Source organism: Alosa alosa, chromosome 7, assembly GCF_017589495.1.
Source record: "Alosa alosa isolate M-15738 ecotype Scorff River chromosome 7, AALO_Geno_1.1, whole genome shotgun sequence".
Lineage (NCBI taxonomy): Eukaryota > Metazoa > Chordata > Actinopteri > Clupeiformes > Clupeidae > Alosa > Alosa alosa.
In genome coordinates, this window is record NC_063195.1 from 6,207,127 (window position 1) to 6,229,769 (window position 22,643).

At 40.0% G+C, this 22,643-nt stretch overlaps 1 protein-coding gene across 4 annotated transcripts in view; it reads left to right on the plus strand.

Moving 5' to 3' along the window:
* The first annotated feature begins 9,144 nt into the window (after positions 1-9,144).
* Positions 9,145-22,643, plus strand: part of LOC125297241 (zinc finger protein 729-like) — a 540,495-nt gene continuing 526,996 nt past the window's right edge. For all 4 annotated transcript variants that reach the window (XM_048247460.1, XM_048247461.1, XM_048247462.1 and 1 more), the window contains exons 1-7: positions 9,145-9,298; positions 10,204-10,340; positions 10,653-10,922; positions 13,598-13,723; positions 15,136-16,338; positions 19,070-20,128; positions 20,347-21,789. In XM_048247460.1, the coding sequence (XP_048103417.1) occupies positions 10,253-10,340; positions 10,653-10,922; positions 13,598-13,723; positions 15,136-16,338; positions 19,070-20,128; positions 20,347-21,789 (4,189 nt within the window). In that variant the 5' untranslated portion in view covers positions 9,145-9,298; positions 10,204-10,252. The remainder of the gene's footprint in view (positions 9,299-10,203; positions 10,341-10,652; positions 10,923-13,597; positions 13,724-15,135; positions 16,339-19,069; positions 20,129-20,346; positions 21,790-22,643) is intronic.

The window sequence follows — 22,643 nt, forward strand, 5'->3', positions numbered from 1 at the left end:
AGAGACCCCCCCAATCCAACAGCAGGGCGAGAAGAGTCGTGCTCTGGCTGGAGCAGCAACATATAGATGCATGTTCAAAAATGAGTGGACCTCTTCATGGCCATTTATTACCAGAGGGAGCCTCAACACGCACTACTGGTGTGCAGTCTGCCGTATTGAAAACTCATGTTGCCACCAGGGTGTGGCAGATGTAGTGTGGCACATAAAAAGCAAAGGCCACCAAGAAAAGCCACGGGCTCTCCAGTTCACAGCCACAATATCCCAATATGCAATGCCTGTTCCCTCTGTTGGGGGGATGTCTGCACAAGAGGTTAAGGTATGATGTGTGTAATGGTCCTGTCAAGGTTCAGTCAAGAGTTTTGTGTTCTATTTGATCACAGTAAAGTCATGGTGGATAGTTTTGACTACTTTGTGGTTTGTATTTCAGTGTAGTACAGTCCAGTTTTCTTAATTTGAGATCTTAGTTGCTGAATGTGTTTTTTACCTGTGCCTTATTATCGCAGGTGTCTATTTGAAATAAACTATGGTCTTTTGGGAGATTTAATATTTTTTTATTTCTTACAGACCAAAAGGTCAAAATGACAGCTGGGTTGGTAGTTCACAACCAGAGGTCAAAATGACAGCTGGGTTGGTAGTTCCCAACCTCCCCCTAGCCTTTGCAGACCACCTGGGGCCTCTCATAAAAGAATGTTTCGGAGATTCGAAGACAGCGCAGGAGTACAAATGTGCCAGGACTAAGTCATCCTGCCATGTCAATAAAGCAATCGCACCATATTTCACACAGGAGCTTGTGGAGGAGATGAGAAAAGCCCCGCCAAAGCTGCAGGAGTGGGATTTTTTTAAGTCACTTAAGGCCTGATTTATCTTTACATGGAACGTTTTATTTGTATCCTAATTACGTGCATTGTCTGAATGTGTTATGATTTGATTAATGCATTGCAGGTGTCCGGGTTTGATTTGGAGGATACGGTAGTGGACATCGGTTACTGGTTCAGGGGTAGCACAAATCGGAATGGATACCTGACAGGTATGCATGTTTGATACTAATAACTGTAATATTGAAATGTTGAGCTGTAGAAAATGATATGGAATTAAATGTCTGAAACAGAGTTTTGTGAGCTTCATGAAGCAGAGTACATGGAGGTCCTCCTTCACATCTCAGTTCGTTGGCTAAGCCTTGAACGCTGTGTGACCAGGATCCTGAGGCTGTACGAACCTCTGGCCAGTTACTACAAATCTGCTAGTATGGTCATCAATTTTCAATTTCATTATGCAGCAACTACATTGATTGTTTTGTCAGATACAAGAGGCTTGTGCAAACATTCAGTGACCCAATGACAGAAGCAGGGCTGTAGTACTCGAGTCCGGACTCGAGACCGTTTTTCTATGGTCTCGGACTTGTCTCGGACTCGCTGGACTTGGTCTTGTCTCGGTCTCGGCCACTGGTCTTGCCAAATATGGCTTTTGGTCTCGACCGAGTCCAGGTGTCTTTAGGGCCATCAAAATGAACGTGTTAATCGCCGCGATTCATTTTGAAATACATAATGCGTTACAAAATATTAACTCAATAGTGTTTACCTTTTGTGGGGGCTGATGTCACGTAACGGAAGCCGCAAAACCTAAAACCGCAAGCCTGAGAGTTTATTTTACTGTCTGTGGAGTTAGCTGAAGATAAAGAGGAACCAACATTTAGCCAAATAGTAGCTTTACTGCAAACTGCTTTTCACTCTTGTTAGATAACGTTTACAATGTCAAAATGCACCAACTGCAACAGTTACATAAAGATGATACTTTTCGGCTCTTCTCCATTAAGATCCAACTTGAACGTATGCTACTCCATTTAATTAAGAGCGCGTCTGAACGCACACGAGAAGGAGAGAAAACGATTGGCAGGCTCCAGCTGGCTTGTCGTTGTTGATGATAATTGATATCTCCTTTTTAATATAAGAAACTTATAAAAGGAAGGCAACAAAGACGAGGTTAGAGGAGATTGCGGATTTATCCGATTTCCACTACTGACCAGTTATAAACATGTATGTAGGCTGCACTCACTGTGATTTGAAAAATGGACAAAAATATGAAGAGTTGTCTTTGCCTTTGTGTAATGGAACTGGTGAGTCTTGAAGTCTTCAATAATTTGTTTACATGAAGCACATATTATGCCGATTGAAACACATTCCATTCAGATAGCTAGGTGACTGGCTCAGGCTCATCATTCACTTTTAATTGCAAACAGAAAATGTCTAGCTAGCATCATGTCATTACATGCTTCTATTTCCAAAGGAATGAAAACTGTTTATACCAACTTAATATCATGCTTATCATTGTTAATATTGTACAATACATGTGGTACAAACAATATAAAAAAAAGATAATTATGAGAACGTGGCCACAATGGGCTTAAAGTAACAGTGCACCATTTACAAATGAGTTAAACAGCATCATATGTGTAGTATTTCTTAAGAAATGAATACTTTAAAACACAATTACTGTGTCAGTATTATCATTTAAATAATATAAAAGTGTTTTACTTTTACCTTTGTGGTTACTCATTAATTTTGTGATTTATGTTGAAGCTTTAGTCTTTAGGAACTTTTTAATTGCGGTTAATCGAGATTAATTAATTTCAAAATATATATTTTGAATCGTTTGACAGCCCTATAATAATATTGGAGAAGGGGAATGGCTACACTTACAAATCCTGGGTGTGTTCACACTGTTTTTGCTTTTAGATAATAATAATAATTACCCAAAATGATTGTCTTGATACTGTCATGCACAAGACTTTTTTTCCTATCCTGGACTCGGTCTTGACTCGGACTCGAACCTTTTTGGACTCGGTCTTGACTTGGTCTCGACTAGTCCTGGTCTTGGACTTGTCTTGGACTCGACAAAGGTGGTCTTGACTACAGCCCTGGACAGAAGTGTACCTGATGTTTTTCCAAGCTACCATACTGTACCAACTTTCACGTCTTTCAATTTGCTGCTTCAACGAGAGCAGTCATCAATTTTTTTGTTACATGATGAGGTGAGATTGGATTTAGCTGTTTTTCCATTCTGTGTTTCTTGCTAATATTTGCAGGGATCTTCTAAAATAGGTTTCACCTACTATTTTTGTAAATGTCTGTTATAGATGGTGAAATTCGTACAGAAGCTTTGTTCAAAGTTTATGGTTCCAGCAGCTCTGCAGGGCCAGGAGGAGCCTTGTGGAATTGCCTTTAAAGAGAAGGCAAACCATTTACCAGGTTAGTATTTGACTATTATCATGATCAAACACTGATATGTGATATTTAGCCTTGTACCTAGCCTTTTGCCACTTCATGAGTAGAAACCTAGCATAGTTTGTGGTAGTCCTTCCATTAACCGTGAGCTTCTGGTTAGATTTCTTGCCCTGTGTCTAGCTGATATTGCCACATCAGCATGTTAACCTGATGTACTGTATCTGTGACCTGATTTACTGTATCTGTGACAGGAAGAAAGTTGAACATTGGGTTCACAACCAGGGCTAAACTTAACAGATTACTCGACGAGGGTGACATCACACCACAGCAGGTGGATTCATTCCATGAAGCTGTGTTGTGTTTCCTGACAAGGGCTGTGGAATATGCACTTAAGAAGCTGCCACTGATCAAACATGCAAAATTCGTAGATGTACGGCAGAGGGCTGAAAGTGACATTGAAGATGTCCTGTACTTTGTTGAAAGGTAGTTTTTTTTCTCTCTAATTATTGTAATTATTATATCATCTTAGCTGAAATACTCTGTGTTTTATGATGTATGTTCACTCCTAAACTGCACATGAGCTATTCCCCTCAAAGATGCAGATGAGCTGCTGCTAGTTGATGACAATATACCTAAAACTTAACAATTGTAATTCTACTTTCATACATAGGTTTCCCCATCTTCTCCCATACCATGGGCCAGAGGAGCATGACCTTCTGGGTGAAGAGTTTCTAAATTATCAGACCATGCCAATGATATCCCTGCAGGACGAAACTGAAATGGAAAGCTTCTGGGCTGAAATGGCAACTCGGAAACATAAGGTAAACATTTGTGGCTTAGCTACATCTGTTGCTTAGAAATTGTTGCATGCATCTATTGTGTCATACATGTTGGAAATGATGCATGCTTTTTTATCTGAACTTTATTAATGGATCAACCTACAGTATTCTTACAGTATTAAGCCAAAGAATTCGAGAGGCTTGCTGCCGTTGCCAAACTGGTCCTGGTGTTGCCCCATGCAAACGCAGATGCTGAAAGGGTGTTTTCAGTTGAACAAAAGCACTGAACAAAACCAAGACAAGAAACAGCCTAGAATTGGATGGCACCTTGTCATCGATAATGACCATCAAGATGGCCAATCTGGAGCCCTGCTTCAAATGGGAGCCCCCCTCAGATATCAACAAGGCCTCCAAGAAGGCCACAGGCCAGTATAACCATGCGCACAGATCATAGACAAGGACATTACCCAGCTTTTGATCTGCATCTGATACTGATTATGCCTCATTTTTAGTTATTTTTGTAATGCATTCATCTGTTTTATTGCTTGAAAAAGTTGTACTGTTTAAGCACTTTATTGGTTGCACTTTATTTGTTGCACTTTATTTGTCTCTGATGGACCATGTGGTGGGAGACTTTTAATGAAGAATAATGTCCCTCCTTAACTAATCTTGTGTCGTTTTTTTGGCTGAACAGAAATTATTAAGTGCTCTTAAGAATACAATTATTCACAACATAGGTTAGGTTATAGTTAAGAATTAGTTTAATACCATTTTAATCAAAATATCAATCAGGTCAAATCTTAAACACTGATCTATGAATAAAGCGTCATTTAGGCACACCAATAATTTTCTGGTTGAATGTTCAGCTCAAGTCTACAGACTAAAACCTAAAGTCATGATGCCTTACATGAATCAGAATAAGGTCAGGTATTGCACATCTTCAGCAGACGACCCAAAAACCCACTAGAATGCAGGAAACCACATCTACTTAATCCAAAATCTCCTGAAGGTGGACCTTCAGCTATGTCTGTTTCACAAAATGTAACCAATATTGTCCATCTCCAGTAGGCTGCTCCTATCAATAGCTTTGGACCTTCCCACAAACCACCAGAATGCAGGGTACAACATGGGTACAACATCAAATTAATTCCAGTTATCTGAGCCACCAATTTGTGTGGCTGCGTGCGCGGCATAATTTTGGTCACCCACGACAAAATCTCACTCCAAGGTTTTTTGAAAAGTTGGCAGGTATGCTATGGTTGAAACAGATTACACTTAAATATAGTTTTCTTTTTTGAACTATAAATAACTATAAATATATGCCCATTAAAATGGTTTAATTAGTCTATTGTGAAAAAATACATTGTAAACCTGAAACTACTATCCCGGTATAAATATCCAACTGATTATTCATGTAATTATTGTAGTGGAGGATGTTGTGAGCAAATCAGCTAATAAAACGAGGTAAGCATATCCACAACTTTCCTGAACTCTGACCTTTACCATGAATCACAGTGGCAAAGTAGAAGAATCTGGTACCGGTAATCGACTTCCTGTTCACACGTTAGACTGTATCTGGTAACGATCAGCTAAATGTTGGGTTATAATGGATGGATTGTTTGTATTATCAGGATTGATCGTGAGACTCTAGGAAATTATAAGAGCGCAGAGATTTACAACTATCTGCACAGCAACAAACTCAAAAAAAAAAAAACTGTGTACAAAATACGACAAGTTTATTTTCCTTAAGGCCGAGGTCGAGCCTAGTCAGAGCATCAACAAGCCCAAAACACCTTGCTTGGGTAATGACGAGACCCACTGGCATCATTGAAACGGTTGGCTGCATGCATTGCAGGGCTAGGGAAATCTTGTAGCCATGCAGTAGCTATCATTTGGAAGATTGGCATATGTTTGAGCGATTTTCTTGCAACACATATACATCTGTATATTGAAAACAATAAGCATACCATATTGTTGAAATAAACGTAGAGGAAACACCGCATATACATCTGTATATTGAAAACGATAAGCATACCATATGGTAATAACTGTCTGAATGTAGCCTATTTGTCCAAGCAGCTACACTAGACACCCCTGCTCTTAATCTTACTCGTCAAACTTGTTACTTAATCAAACTCGATATGAAGAACCATCCGCTCAGATCACCAATCATAACTTCATTAATGTTAGAAGTACTTGGTCTCTTACAGACATTTTAAAGCAGCACCAGCAAACTGTTCAAGCACTGAATAAAGAGTATTAAATGTTTGAAGTGGAATACCAGTGTACAGTAATGAATCTGAATCACTTTAGAAGAATATTATGTACCACACTGCATAGTGTTGTCTGATGACTGATTTTCTTAGTGTTGGTGGGTAGCTTTGCATAACGATGATCCAGTAAGGCAGTGTCTCTCCATTGAGTCTGTATCGCACACTTGGTCGCTATCTTGATGGTTGTTTCAGAAGAGGCGTTCCCATTGCAATCTAAGTTGATAATGAAAATCAAATCAGGTTTCAGGTCTAATGTTACTAGCCTACTTCTCTACTAACTTCTCTCTACTACAATTTCTCCATTGACAACTGGTGTATAAGCCAAAAAATCGTAACCGTCCATGGTAGACATAAAACCAGCAGTAGTGGAACTAAGTACTTTAAGTAAAAGTAGGCTACAAATAACCAGAGAAATGTTTACTGTAGTAAAAGTAAAAGTACCACAAAGACAACCCTACTTAAGTAAAAGTAAAAAATATCTGCTGGGTCATTCCACGTCAATTCAACCAGGGCCCACGCACTTATGTCTCAAAAAATTCTGAAAAAATTACCAGGTGTACCTATGTTACCCAGGAGACACACTGTAAAATTACTCTTATGTAAGATCAATACTTTCCAAGATACAGCCAGTTTTACAGGGGGAGGGGGTGTCGATTTTGTTCGGGCTCTTTTTTTTGTCAAAGTTCACAAGCCCACAGCGCAAGAACTAAACCATGTAGGAGGCTCAAATTTGCATGCTGGTACATAAATAGGAATAGTATGTAGCAAAATCGTCACGTTTGGTCTGGATAATCCTGCATGGTCATAGCTGTCCCTCAAAGTTGATACAAATTTTATTGGAGTTTTTGGCTGGGCTCTGTTTAAGCCTAAAGAAGACATATTTGTACTCAACATAGGCTCTTGATTTATTTTCCTTACTGAGATAAGTAGAAACACTCTCACAAAAAACAATGAACAGAAAATAAATTCCTTCAGGGTCTGAACAGCAGACCTTACAAGTCTAAAAAATAATTTTGGTTCTCATTTTCAGAGCTCCTAAACACCTTGTGGGAATATACAAAGATTTTTTAAATATTTTTTTCTTTATTCTCCATGATCTTTTCTTTTTAAAAACACCAATTTTACTTGTCTTATGCAAATCTTTCTTTTTCACTTTCCACCCTGAACATGGGCAAAATGCACCATTGACATCAATATGTTTTGTATAGAGCTACCACAGGTTACTCTATACAACCACAGGTGGCAGTGTGGTGACTCTATATATTGATGTCAATGGGGCATTTTGCCCATGTTCAGGGTGGAAAATAAAAAAGAAAGATTTGTCAAATTGGTGTATTCACGCAAGATGAATAATGTCGTTATGGATTTGTTATTTTGGCTTATTTTCAGTGTCGACATACTGTACAAGATATGTAGTTCAAGCTAACGCTAACATAGTCTTCTATCTCCATACGAAGAGTCAGAGATCATCAGATGATTCAACATTAGGGATTTCCCGGCAGCTGCGAGCACAAGTTTGACGTTCGGTAACTGACCGACAAACGCGACAGGCAGAGCTAGTATTTCAGGTAGCCTATGTCCCTCCTTGGCTAATGTATTCCAAAGATGGAGGCGAAACAGTGCTGCCGCCATACAAGCGACTCGCTCGTATGTATTCTTAATGGCAGATTCTACGCTTACAAGAATACTTTACTTTTATGGTGGAAGTAATTACACGTGTAATGAGCACATCTTTTTGAAAAAAAAAAAAATTGGTTTTGCTAAGAATCGACTCAAAATATTACACAATGTAGCTTTAAAAAGTAACTTAGTTACTTTACTGATTACTGATTTTAAAAGTAACTAAGTTAGATTACAAGTTACTCCCCCGCTGCCTCAACATAAAAATGACAGCTGGTTTTGCCAATAGGCTACTCACTTTATTAGAAGTGCATTTTAACAGTAACGTCAGAAATCCCATCCAGCAAAAAAAAATATTTCAGGGAGGTACCCCAAAAAAAAAAAAATAAAATAAAAAAATAATAATATATATATACTTTAGCCTACTTAGATGCTGAAATATAGATGAATATGTTTGTATGTTTTTCTTAGATACTGAATATGTAGATTTTGGTAGTTTGGACTTTTCATGTAGCCTTGGCAACTAGCCATCTAGTATAGGCCTGAATAATATGCAAATTAAATGACAGTTGTTAAACTCCCCTCAACAACAGATTGCGACTATCACGGTACAGTTCCACAAGCACTTCACTACATTTTGTCGTGTCGTATTCCACTCTAGTCCTATGGGTGACGTCAAGCGACTTTAACGCGCCTGCTAAGCATTCCGGGAAGGCAGCGCTGCATTTGAAAATATGTCGCGTGTCAAAAAGCTGTGCGATGCCCATCTGTGCGGTGCCTGTGAAACTTTGGTTTCGCTTACAAGACAAATGTTTTAACGATCTCTTCCACAACCACCCAGTAGTCCATAAAACAAACGAAACTAGGATTTGGATGAATATATTGACTGTTGGTGTTTCTGGTGAGGATTTGAGATTGCATTGAGTAGTTTAAATTAAACAAGATTTCGAAATGGCTTGCATAGTTTGTTTAGGCTATTAATATGTTATACTAATGCCTAAAATTGTGGTCCATTTGTGGAAAAACACTTAAGATACGTTAAAACGAACTGAATATAAGCTGGTAACTGACATTTTAAACAAAACGGCCACACAAGACTGAACAAGGGGAGGCAGCGCGACCCCATGCATATGTCGTGTCGTGCAAGTGGATCGGTACCGTCAGACAGTATCAGCGCTTCCACGCTTACTCTTCTGAACTCCACTCCAGACGGTGGCAGCATTTGCATAGTTAACCAGGGAGAAGAAGAAACTCACAACAAGCAGGAAAATGTCTAGAGTCCGGTGTACTGTTGACGTTACCTCAAGACTGTGATATTTTAGGCGGATAAATAGTCTTTCAAGTCATATCAGACATAAGTACCACATTTACGGATCTCAGTTGGCGAGTCAGTGAACTTGGGGAGGTATGTCGTGCGTGTTTGGCTAACATTGTAATTTGGGCCAAACTGTAGACTATCATGATTGAAGTGTTGAGAAAGCTCAACCCTTTCCTAAGAGCTCAAAGCTCAGATCACAATCATTACATGGATTTGATGTGAAGTAACTCATTTATAAAAAAATAGTTACTGTTAAATTAGCCTGTTCCTGGGTCTTTGTGAATTATTGTGGGTAGCCAGGAAGTAACTGCGCTAGGATGAAGCTTGTGTCGCCTGTGACAATGCCAGTTGCTGTAACGTTATGGCAGTGCCAGCATTGGCAATTCAACATTCACATATCGAGCTTCTTTTTTATATGCAATTCGTTCTTCATTTGCAACGTAGAAAACCGGCGATTTCACATAGATGTCACCGATAGGCCTACTGTCGGCACGGAAAAACGAAAACAATAGCTTTTACCTACATTACATTTGGCTTACATGTTAACCCCAAAGCGACTCTCTATAGGGAAACAATCAAGTCAGAGTGAGATAAGGACACATTAGCAGTGAGTGCTACTACCATACAGTCAAGTGTCATTTCTAGTAAGATATGCTAGAATTAGCAAGTAGTTGTAGGTGTAGGTGTAGGAGACACTGAAGAGTTGGGTCTTCGGGAGTTTTTTTAATGTAGAGAAGGATGCTCAGACTGCTCTTGCAGGAACTGGCAGTGCGTTCAACCATAGGGGAACAATAGACCCAGAAATGCTTTCTTCAGTCAATGACTTTCTCTCCACACCATGTTCCGACTCATGTAGTTTGCTTTGCTTTCTATGATTGTCTTAAAAAAAGGAAATAGTTCTCCAGATCTGTTTTCATTTATTTATATATTCACACACAAATATAGACTTATATTATGAATTTACATATTTAACTGTGTTACTCTGATTACAGGCAATAGAAAACTTTAGGTGGGATTATCTTGGTATGATCTGTTGGGAACATGGATCTACCGTTGACCTTCAGTAGTACTGACACCACCTCAGTTGGTCCGAGAGTGAAGGAAGAAGATATAAAAGAGGAGGAATATGGTCATATGATTTCATGTCCAGATGAAGATGAAAAGCCCTTTGCAGAGCTTCACTGTAAAACTGAAACAGACGTCACAGAGTCCAACGTTACTAACACTGAAACACAACAGACAGCAGAGGAGGTTAAAGTGAAGGAAGAAGAGTTTGGCCCGACCTTGCACCAGGTTGATCTGGGACTGCTGGTGGATAAAAGAAGGAATATGGATACGTCAAGAAAGAAAAAGCCCTTTGCAGAGGAATATGGTCACATGGTTGCATGATCAGAGGAATAAAATGTCAAATGAAGAAAAAAGCCCTTTGCAGAGGAATATGGTCACATGGTTGCATGTCAAGATGAAGAAAAGCCCTTTGCAGAGGAATATGGTCACATGGTTGCATGTCAAGATGAAGAAAAGCCCTTTGCAGAGGAATATGGTCATATGATTGCATGTCAAGATGAAGAAAAGCCCTTTGCAGAGTTTCACTGTAAAACTGAAACCGACATCACAGAGTTCAGCGTCACATGCAAAGAAACGCAGACAACAGTGAAGACTGAAGAGAAGAAAGAAGAGGATGTGAAAGAGCTCGATTATCTCCTGGGAAGTAAGTCACTTCAGATACCCCTATCTCACAAATCTTAAAGGTGATATATTCAGAGATTTTGGTGGGTTATTTTCTGTGTGTGTTGTGAGGTTTATTATGTGTGTGTGTATTTTGTTTAGTTCTATTAAGGTGTCAAGATACACAATTGTGTTTTCTATCGTTTATTTAGATTTCATCTTCCACCCCAAAAACATAGTTCTAATCTTTGCCTTGTTGTTACATTGCTTGGCAACGGGAAACACCACATGAGACGTACGTTCAAGGGGGTAGGCAAGCGTTTGGAAAGCCTATAACATAACATATAACCTAATATTGAAATTATTTGACTAAGTGTTCCCTGGTAAAGATGGGTGAACGTACGTTCAAGGGGGTAGGCAAGCGATTGGAAAGCGTATAACATAATATATAACCTAATATTGAAATTATTTGACTAAGGGTTCCCTGGTAAAGATGGGTGAACGTACGTTCAAGGGGGTAGGCAAGCGATTGGAAAGCGTATAACATAATATATAACCTAATATTGAAATTATTTGACTAAGGGTTCCCTGGTAAAGATGGGGGAAAGTACAATATTTCAAGTCTCCATGCAAAAGGCAACTACAAAAGTTGACATTAGACATAAAATTGACAAACATAAAGTTGACATTGACATAAAACATTGAGAGACATGAATGTGGAATGGGCTCATGGAGCTCTACTGTAGGCTACAGTGTAGTAGGCCACTTTGGGTTCTTCTAGCAGAGCCTCCTCTTTGACAAGTGCATGTATTTACTTGAATATGGTGTATATATATATAAGTAAGTGTATATACTCTTTTGATCCTGTGAGGGAAATTTGGTCTCTGCATTTATCCCAATCCGTGAATTAGTGAAATTAGTGTCTTTCTGCCAGCCACCTACTTTGCGTTTTTCTGACCTCTCCACACGTGATGACTCATGGAATGCATCTGGTCCAATCAGAAATTAATAAATAGTTTGATCGGATCCAACTGTTGTATAATGTTATGACCTAGGGCAGGGGTATTCAATTAACCTTCAGCGAGGTCCAGTTACGGAAAATTTCCTCAAGCAAGGGTCCGGAACACCATAATGTTTAATGTGTGTGTATAGGTATGAATATATATATATATATATATATATATATATATATATATATATATATATATATATAATAATTGTAGGCCTAGGCCTAATGTTTAATGTGAAATGGGCAGCCGTGGCCCACTGGTTAGCACTCTGGACTTGTAACCGGAGGGTTGCCGGTTCGAGCCCCGACCAGTGGGCCGCGGCTGAAGTGCCCTTGAGCAAGGCACCTAACCCCTCACTGCTCCCCGAGCGCCGCTTCACCTCACTGTGTGTTCACTGTGTGCTGTTTGTGTTTCACTAATTCACCAAATGGGTTAAATGCAGAGACCAAATTTCCCTCACGGGATCAAAAAAGTATATACTTATACTTATACTGAAAAAAAATAAGTAGCCTTAAAGGCAACATTCGAAATGAGGAGAAACCAGGAACATCACATTGTTGGGCAGTGAATGGATGTACTTTAGGCCTAACTAGATTGTGGTGGATCAATCATATTGCCCTCTTAAATCGTGAAAATATTCTGTGGTCTCAGTTCACTGTTGAATGGGTAGCCTATGCTTTGTCTAGTAGAGGTGCTTTAAATTGGCGCTTTTAAAAATCACCTGTCTCAGAATATGTAGCAATGGCAATTTCGCACAAAACTGTCACATCCATAACGGCAATACAATGACATGGTAGCCTATTTAGTTGGCGTTATGGACGTGACAGTTTTGCGTGGTATTGGCCCCCGTATCGTTATATAAAGCTCTGTTCTCGCTGTCTAGCTTTCTCCTCTTTGAGCAATCCGTGATTTGAAAATAACTTACTTATCGTTAACTTAGATATCCATCTGATTGTTTCTCGTCCCGTCTCCTCTCCTCGCTCATTTCAGGCTATCAGTGACTCGACTGACTCAGCTGGGAAGCAGCCAGCGAAATGATGATTCATGAAGCTACTGAAGTAAATGCTGTTATCCTAACCTACGAAACATTTAGTGCAACTTTAAAATCTTACGTGAAAATCTAAAGTAGGCTATTATGGTCCGGGTCCGGATAGGATCACGTCAGGGTCCGCCATTTGACGACCCCTGACCTAGGGGTAAGGCCACAACAAAAGAGGGAGTCAAGAGGTTGGATATCCATTTGGTTAATATGGAGTTATTAACCAAATTAATCAAATGAACCAAATAACAAACAAATAAACAAAGAGTATAAGATGGGTCCAAGCCGGTCGTGAGTGATGCAGAATTTACACTGCCTCACCTTTCCTTGAATAAATAGCTAAATCTTCTTGTCAGTGATGCATGGATGTTGTGTGTTTGCAATGTGTCTGCGTGCAGTGTTGTATGTCCAAAACCCAGTCGTCAGTGATGCATGGATGTTGTGTGTTTGCAATGTGTTTGAGTGCTGTGTTGCATGTCCAAAATCCAAAGTAAGAATGGCCCTCCCAAGGGCCCTTTTAACTGGACTCCTGCGCACAGATGCAGCTCATTAGCTTGTTAGTCACTGACTCACACACACACTCACTCACTCACGTTACAATTGAACACGGTCTGTGCTCCAACATTTGCACTGGAGTCCTCAGCTCCTAACCCGACCTGTCCCCTACAGACCCCGTGTCTCTGGCCCAGATGAACAGGGTATCAGTGGTGCTGGTGGACTGCTGTAGACCACAAGGACGACGAGGGGAGGAGGAGGAGATGCAGACCAATGGAGATGCACATCAGATCGAGACCAGTAAGATACACACACACACACACACACACACACACACACACACACACACACACACACACGCGCGCACACACATATTAATCTGTGACTGTGTTAAAAGGGCTGAACCCAGACAAAATAATTCAAATCTAATTCTTACAATTTTCCCATTTAACAGGGCAAACTGTAGTAGGGTTGTCCACATTGGATTTTTTTCATCACCGATAGTCGACGCTCCTCAATCGCCTATTCACCGTTGAGCGATAAGAAAATGTAGGCCCATTTAGAACGGATAAGTGACAGTCACAAATAAAAGAAGCTTGAGAAATTAGAAGTGATTTACTTTTTTCAAGTGCAAACCAACTTGTGTCATTTTCATAGCCTACCTAAAAATAACAAAACTAACCTATAAAAGGCTTTAGCCTATTCCAACCATGCGTTTAGCAGACAACCTCAATGATTTTTATTACGAAATAGCATAGTAACTCTGGAGTATAAGTTGTATCAGTCAAACATTTGTTGTGAAGAGGAAAAAATATAAGTCGCACTGGACTATAAGTCTTTAGAAATGTGTTTCATACAATCCAAGACCAAGAACAGACATTTAATCTGGAAAGGCAAGTTAGGCTAAATTGGCTGAATAGTTGTCTGGTGTGTTAACGTAACACATTAACAGTTATTCAGCTATACAATTTAGCCAATTTGATGTTGGTTAGCTTGGTCACAAAGACATTAAAATGGCAGTTTGCTGTGATGAGTCTCCTTTCTGCCAGATGTGGACGTTTGTTTGCTTACCCTTGTTTGAACTCAATACCTTTGTCCTTTGCTGTGTAATTTGTGAGCTAGATGCTAGCGGTTAGCAAAATCTAGCAGTTGGCTTTTTTGGTGTTGAACCTGGGAGGCTGAATTATCATAACAAGCCATTATAGTCACAAGCCTAGAGCGCCCTCCCGTTGCTGCAGACAGTAATGTTTACTCCTTGGTTTATGCAGAGATGTCAGTCTGCAGGAATTAACATTCAACAACGTGTTCAATTTTGATATAGAAGTCGCACCTGACTATAAGTCACAGGACCAGCCAAACTTATATAATTATATAGAAAATATGGTACGTGTCTCTGTTGGATTATATTGAAAATTCAATTTAGAAATGGAAAAAGTTTAGAAACTGGATGAGTTCCAAAATCACTGAGTAATCGTATTTAATACAAATCGGATCTCAATATTGAACAAAATAATCATGATGATTTGTGCCATAATTGAGCAGCCCTACGTTTATCACTGCAAAGTTTTTTAGCTGTTTTAAATGATAGTATTAATAGTTTAAAACTCTTTTTATCAGCTATCAGGTCAAACGGTGAATTATGTACACTCCTACTTTGTAGGATGTATGACGGACAGTATGACTTGAGCATTTAAATATGGTAACTCTTCCAGGTATATCTGAACACCCACACATCACGCAGCAGAAGATCGATGGACAGAATGCTAAACTCAACCTGCAACTTGAAGGAAGGCTGCACCACTGCACAGTCTGCAGGAAGAGTTTCTCAACCCTGAGAGAACTGCAGAAACACCAGCAAACACACTCTACTGGTGTGAATGAAAAGTGGAAGGCTCGCAAAAACTCTCATCAGTGTACCCAGTGTGAAAAAGCGTTTAAAGCTGCCGCATATCTTCGACAGCACATGCTTACACACACTGGAGAGAAGCCTTATAAATGTGATCAGTGTGGAAAAGCTTTTTCACAAATATCAAATCTTCGAACTCATATGCTAATTCACACTCACGGAAAGTTTCATCAGTGTGCAGAGTGTGAAAAATCGTTTACAGCCGTCTCAAATCTTCGGCTGCACATGCTAACTCACACGGGAGAGAAGAGTCATAAATGTGACCAGTGTGGAAAAGCTTTTTCACAAAAATCTCACGTCCGACGCCACATGCATGCCCACACTGGAGAGAAGCAGAACAGATGCGGTGAGTGTGGAAAAGAATTTTCGCGAGTTTCAACTCTCAAATCCCACATGCTAATTCACACCGGAGAGATGCCTCATAAGTGTGCCTGTTGTGGAAAATATTTTCGACAACTTTCAAATCTTAAAACTCACATGCTAATTCACACTGGAGAGAGGCCTCACGTGTGTTCCGAGTGTGGAAAAGCGTTTAGAACGTCCGCTCACCTCCTGGGCCACATGGTGGTTCACTCTGGAGAGAGGCCTCACGTGTGTTCCGAGTGTGGAAAGGCCTTTGGTTACATTTCAGGTCTTAAAGCACACATGCTTACAATGCACACAGCTAAAGGACAGCGTCACCGTAATACTGAGACGGACTTGCCAGGTCCTAGTCGGTCCGGGGAGAACATGGATCTACCTTTGAGCTCCTGCTGTGTTGAAACTGAACCAGTTGACCCAAGACCGCTAGTGAAAGAAGATACAAATGAGGAGGAACGTGGTCATGTGACTGGTTATGGTCGTGTGATTGCTCAAGATGATGAAGAAAAGCCCTTTGCAGAGCTTCACTGTAAAACTGAAACGGACGTCACAGACAACATTAGTTACAATGAAACACAACACACAACCGCGGAGATTGAAGTGAAGATTGATGAAGATGATGAACAACAGCACGGTGATCTGCTGGGAAGTAAGTCCTTTCAGATACACCTGGCAGTCAGACACCCCCTGAAAAAAAAAAAAAAAAAATATTGAATTTGACATCACAGTCTTTTGGACGGCTTTTTTTTTTCGATCTTAACTAAATTAGTCCTTGTAGTAAGACTTTCATGTCAGTTATTTAAGTCTCTATGGTTTTTGAAAATTAGATGTATTCACACATCAGTTCTTGTAGTAAGACTTTCATGTCAGTTATATAATTCTCTATTGAAAATGTTTATTGAACAATGGTTATTGAAAATGAGACTTATTCATACAAAACAGTAGCCTGACGAGCCAGACCCACATCAAGATGTAGGGTCCGGGAACTCACCATTGTTTTTTTCAGCTCTCAAGCCAACGGAAAGTTGCTAGTTGCTCCCATGCAACAAAAATTCTCCAGAACCTGCATCTTGTCGGAGATTGGCTGGAACAGTTTTGTTATGTTTTGCAGTCCAGGTAGCCCGGCTAACGGCAAACCTCTCAAACACTCATTGTCTCGCATTTTAAACGTGGTTGACGAATGCCCAGACGTTTATTGGGCGCTACGAATGTCTATCAAATGCGTCTGTACGTAGCTCATAACCACTTCGGTGTGTCGTCATCGTCTTGCTGTCCCCCCTCCGTTCTGTGATTGGTTCCTTCGTTGAGGTGAAAACGAAGTCCATCGAATAAAATCGCGCGCGTATGGCCACATGTGGGGCAGCCGTGGCCCACTGGTTAGCACTCTGGACTTGTAAGCGGAGGGTTGCCGGTTTGAGCCCCGACCAGTGGGCCGCGGCTGAAGTGCCCTTGAGCAAGGCACCTAACCCCTCACTGCTCCCCGAGCGACGCCGTTGTAGCAGGCAGCTCACTGCGCCGGGATTAGTGTGTGCTTCACCTCACTGTGTGTTCACTGTGTGCTGTTTGTGTTTCACTAATTCACCGATTGGGATAAATGCAGAGACCAAATTTCCCTCACGGGATCAAAAGAGTATATATATACTTATACAGTCAAGGCTGGACCAGGCTGTTTTTGTTACCATTTGTTGGAACCTGAACTGTCCACAGAGGCCGCCTTTTTTACAGTGCTATACGTGTAAAAAATGTTTTAGCTTAGAAACTGTGTAACATCGCTTAGAGCACCTTTTAATTTAATAAGAGTATGTACTTATTTGGAGACATCTTATCAAAAAAAAAACAAGCTTGGCTGCCAGTATGTTAAGCACAATTGTCTTTAAAAAAAAAGCACATTTTGCCTCAAGTGCGTTGAGCAAATTTGTCTTGATAATATTGTGTTTCACCAAATGTAATGACTCTAGAGGGCTGTTTAATTGAGGACTATGGCAGCACTGTGCTGTGCTGTATTAAATTGCTTACGTAGAAGATGCATATGTACGCAAATAACATGAACTCATTAAACAAGTAAACAAATGGATGAATGCAAAGAAATACACGTTTTTGCTCAGCAGATAATATTGATTTTCAGAATCCTGGAAGATTGTTGCTGCACAGTCTAAAATATTATTCAAATAATATTAAGGTTCCTAAACTGAACCATTTAAAATATTTGTATTCAATTTAGGGATGTCAATCAGACTGTATATACAGTCTATGATGTCAATCAATTAAAAAAAATCGAATTAATTACATACTCTGTGATTAATTAATCTAAATTAATCACATGCATCCATTTTTGCTATGAACATATCTTGGCAGATGAGCGAATCAATGAACAGCCAAACCAACATTATTTAAAGTTCAATGTGTCTCTCTTTTATTATAATTTTCCCTTTGAGTCAAGCATGAGCATAGTACCTGGTGTCAGATTTTTAGCATGATAAATGCAAATGACTGAAGTTACCACTCACTGTCAATGACATGTGCAGAGTAGGCTACCCTAACACCAAGGTAATGAATACCACCTATGATTTATCCTTTTTTTGGCCATTCAAACATGCACATTTCTTTATTCACATAATTATGTGTCTTTTCTATCCAGTAGGCGGCAGTCCAGGATGAGAAATAGCAGTTCAAGAAAATAAACTAAATAGTAGGAACAAAGAAATTGAAGCAGCATAGCCTACAAGTGCAAACGGAAATGTAATGTGTGAAGTTTTTGGAATATTAATAAAATGTAACCACCTTCTACATACTTTTGAAGACATTTTGTTTCAAGTGTGCAACAAATGTAGTCAATTTATTAAGGGAGTTTGTCGGTTAGTTAGTTGGTTCATAAGGTAGGCTCAGCAAAATGAGTAAATTTAAAGTTAACTTATAAATATAGACAAGAATGCACACCCTCCGAGGTGCTGGTAAGGGAAAATAAACTAAGAAAAAACTTTGTCGCCGCACACTCTATCTCTTAATTCTTTTATTCCAACGTTTCAGCCTGTCAGCCTTTGTCAAGAACCTTTATTTAATTACTTTTTCTGCTGTTAGTGAATGTGTGTGTGTTGTCTGTATGCTACTGAGACCTTGAATTTCCCCTGGGGATCAATAAAGTATCTATCTATCTATCTATCTATCTATCTATCTATCTATCTATCCTCATCTGCCTCCTTCATACACGATAGCCAGACTGCACTGGGTCAAATGTCACTATGAAATGCGATTAATCAGCGATAGATTTTTTAACACGTTATTATTTCTGTAATTAATTAATTTAAATTAACGTGTTATTTTGACAGCCCTAATTCAATTCCAATGTTTTCATCTTTCTCTTTGCCCTTGATTCTTTACAGAACACCCACACATAACGCAACAGAATGAGAATGATGAACTCAGCCTGCAGTTCAGAGGAAGGTGGCACCACTGCACCGTCTGCAGGAAGAGTTTCACGGCCCTGACGGAACTCGAGCAACACCAGCAAACGCACTCTGTTAGCGTGGATGAAAAGCGAAAGAAGACGCTTAAAAACTCTCATCAGTGTACCCAGTGTGGAAAAGCGTTTAAAGCTGCCTCAAATCTCCGACTGCACATGCTTACACACACCGGAGAGAAGCCTCATAAATGTGTCCTGTGTGGAAAAGGTTTTTCACAAATGTCAAATCTTCGACTCCACATGTTAATACACACTGGAGAGAAGCCTCATAAATGTGACCAGTGTGAAAGCGCTTTTGCACAAATATCAAATCTTCGACGCCACATGTTTAAACATACTAGAAGGAAGCCCCATAAATGCGATGAGTGTGGACAGTTATTTTTACTTATTTCAAATCTTCAATTCCACGCGCTGACTCACACAGAAGAGGAGCCTCATGGATGTGTCCAGTGCGGAGAAGCTTTTATAACGTCCACACAGCTCCAGGACCACATGGCGGTCCACACTCACGTTCACGCTGAGACGGACTTGGCAGGTCCTCGTCGGTCCGGCTCTGCGGAAACTGACCGGAGATCGCTGGTGAAGGAAGAGGAGAAAAGTGACGAGGGACATGATCATGTGACTGGTCCTAGCTATGTGATTGGTCAAGATGAAGATGAGTCGGTTGCAGAGCTTCACTGTAAAAGTGACGAGGGACATGATCATGTGACTGGTCCTAGCTATGTGATTGGTCAAGATGAAGATGAGTCGGTTGCAGAGCTTCACTGTAAAAGTGACGAGGGACATGATCATGTGACTGGTCCTAGCTATGTGATTGGTCAAGATGAAGATGAGTCGGTTGCAGAGCTTCACTGTAAAACTGAGAGGGACATGAGTCAGGAACAGACACAGGAGTCTAACGTTACCGTAGAAACACCGACAACCGAGATTGAAGCAAAGAAAGAAGAGGGTGAGCAAGAGCTCGATTACTTGCTAGGAAGTAAGTCAGAAGTGAAGCCCTAAAAATATTGGTGTTCATTTCATATTTCTCTTTGCCTGTGATTCTTTACAAGTATTACACTCTCAAAAATGCTTTAATCTGGCAGCCATGTGAGAGGATTAATATTTTCAACAGTAATATTCTTATTTTTCTCATAGGTATGCAAACTTTGTTGGGTGGATGTTGACGGTGTGAATTAAATGTGTTTACTCTTCCAGGTGTATCTGAACACCCATACATAACGAAACAGAAAGTCGACGGACAGAATGACAAACTCATCCTGCAACTCAGCGGAAGGCTGCACCACTGCAGGAAGAGTTTCAAGGCCCTGACGGAACTCGAGCAACACCAGCAAACACACACTCTTGGTGTGAACGAACAGCAGAACACTGGCGGCAAAAAGACTCATTTCTGTGGTCACTGTGGGAGAGTATTTAAAAGGCCTTCGATTCTGAAACAGCACCTTTTGACACACACTGGAGAGAAACCCCATCAATGTGTCCAATGTGGAAAAGCTTTTTCACAAGCTTCTACTCTTAAAACCCATATGCAAATACACACTGGAGAGAAGACTCATGAATGTGTACAGCGTGGAAAAGAATGTAAAGGTCCCACACATCTTAAGAACCAGGTGGATGAAAACAAGAGTACTGGCAAAAAACATTACCAGTGTGGAAAAGCCTTTACTGCTGCCGCATATCTTCAAAAGCTTACGCACACTGGAGTGAGGCCTCATAAATGTGACCAGTGTGGAAAAGCCTTTTCACAATTATCACACCTTAAATCCCATATTCTATCTCACACTGGAGAGAGGCCTCATAAATGTGATCAGTGTGGAAAAGCATTTTCTCAATTATCACATCTTAAAACCCATATAGTAACACACACTGGAGTGAGGCCTCATAAATGTGACCAGTGTGGAAAAGCATTTTCTCAATTATCACATCTTAAAACCCATATAGTAACACACACTGGAGAGAGGCCTCATAAATGTGACCAGTGTGGGAGAGCATTTTCTCAATTATCACATCTTAAATCCCATATTCTAAGTCACACAGGAGAGAGGCCTCATAAATGTGACCAGTGTGGGAGAGCATTTTCACGAATTTCAATTCTTAATTACCATATGCTAACTCACACTCGCAAAAAGTCTCACAGTGGAGAGAAACCTCATGAATGTGCCGAGTGTGGAAAAGCGTTTAGAACGTCCGCTCACCTCCTGGGCCACATGGTGGTTCACTCTGGAGAGAGGCCTCACGTGTGTTCCGAGTGTGGAATGGCCTTTAGTTACATTTCAGGTCTTAAAGCACACATGCTAACAATGCACACAGCTAAAGGACAGCGTCACCGTAATACTGAGACGGACTTGCCAGGTCCTGGTCGGTCCGGGGAGAACATGGATCTACCTTTGAGCTCCTGCTGTGTTGAAACTGAACCAGTTGACCCAAGACCGCTAGTGAAAGAAGATACAAATGAGGAGGAACGTGGTCATGTGACTGGTTATGGTCGTGTGATTGCTCAAGATGATGAAGAAAAGCCCTTTGCAGAGCTTCACTGTAGAACTGAAACGGACGTCACAGACTCTAACTATGAATCACTACAGACAACAGTGAAGATGGAAGTGAAGATAGAAGAGGATGAGCACGATTATCTGCTGGAAAGTAAGTCCTCTCAGATCCCCCTTTTAGATGTGAATCCTTTGTTTTAAAGAAAAACAGTATGTTATCCATATCAACCACAGGAAACAGTGTTTGTTGCACCTGAAGCAAAAAAGTTTCATTTCCCAATATCAGCTCCTCACAATGCAAAACTTCTAATATAATCAAGTGTTATTCTTATATTGATAATCTTATATATAAAATGTAGTTGGTATTGTAAACCCAGTCCTAGTAAGTCCTCTCGGATCCCCTTTCAAAACTTACAAATCCATAATCAAAATTACAAATTTTTACGAGACTTAACAATAAAGAATAAGGTGTCCTCTCGGATCCCCCTTTTAGATGTGAATCCTTTGTTTTAAAGAAAAACAGTATGTTATCCATATCAACCACAGGAAACAGTGTTTGTTGCACCTGAAGCAAAGTTTCATTTCCCAATATCAGCTCCTCACAATGCAAAAACTTCTAATATAATCAAGTGTTATTCTTATATTGATAATCTTATATATAAAATGTAGTTGGTATTGTAAACCCAGAACTTTCTCATAAAATCATTTGATTTATTGATGTTCTCTTTGAGCAAGCGTTTCTTTCACAATTTTCGAGTCCACCATCTTTCTCAGTAGATGACTTGATGGATCATTTTAACCTGTTGAGTGAATTATTTACCTACTTCCTTCTAGAATTCCACGCAAATTATTTATTTGATTATTAAGTTATGATGCAATAATTGGGTAATAAATCTTTTTCTGGGTCCAACGGCTTTCAAAGCCGCTTGGTTTTCTCCATAGACAGTAAAATAAACTTTTTTTTTTTTTCCGCTAGTCATTGTAGCCTTTAAGAAAATTGTCATCCTA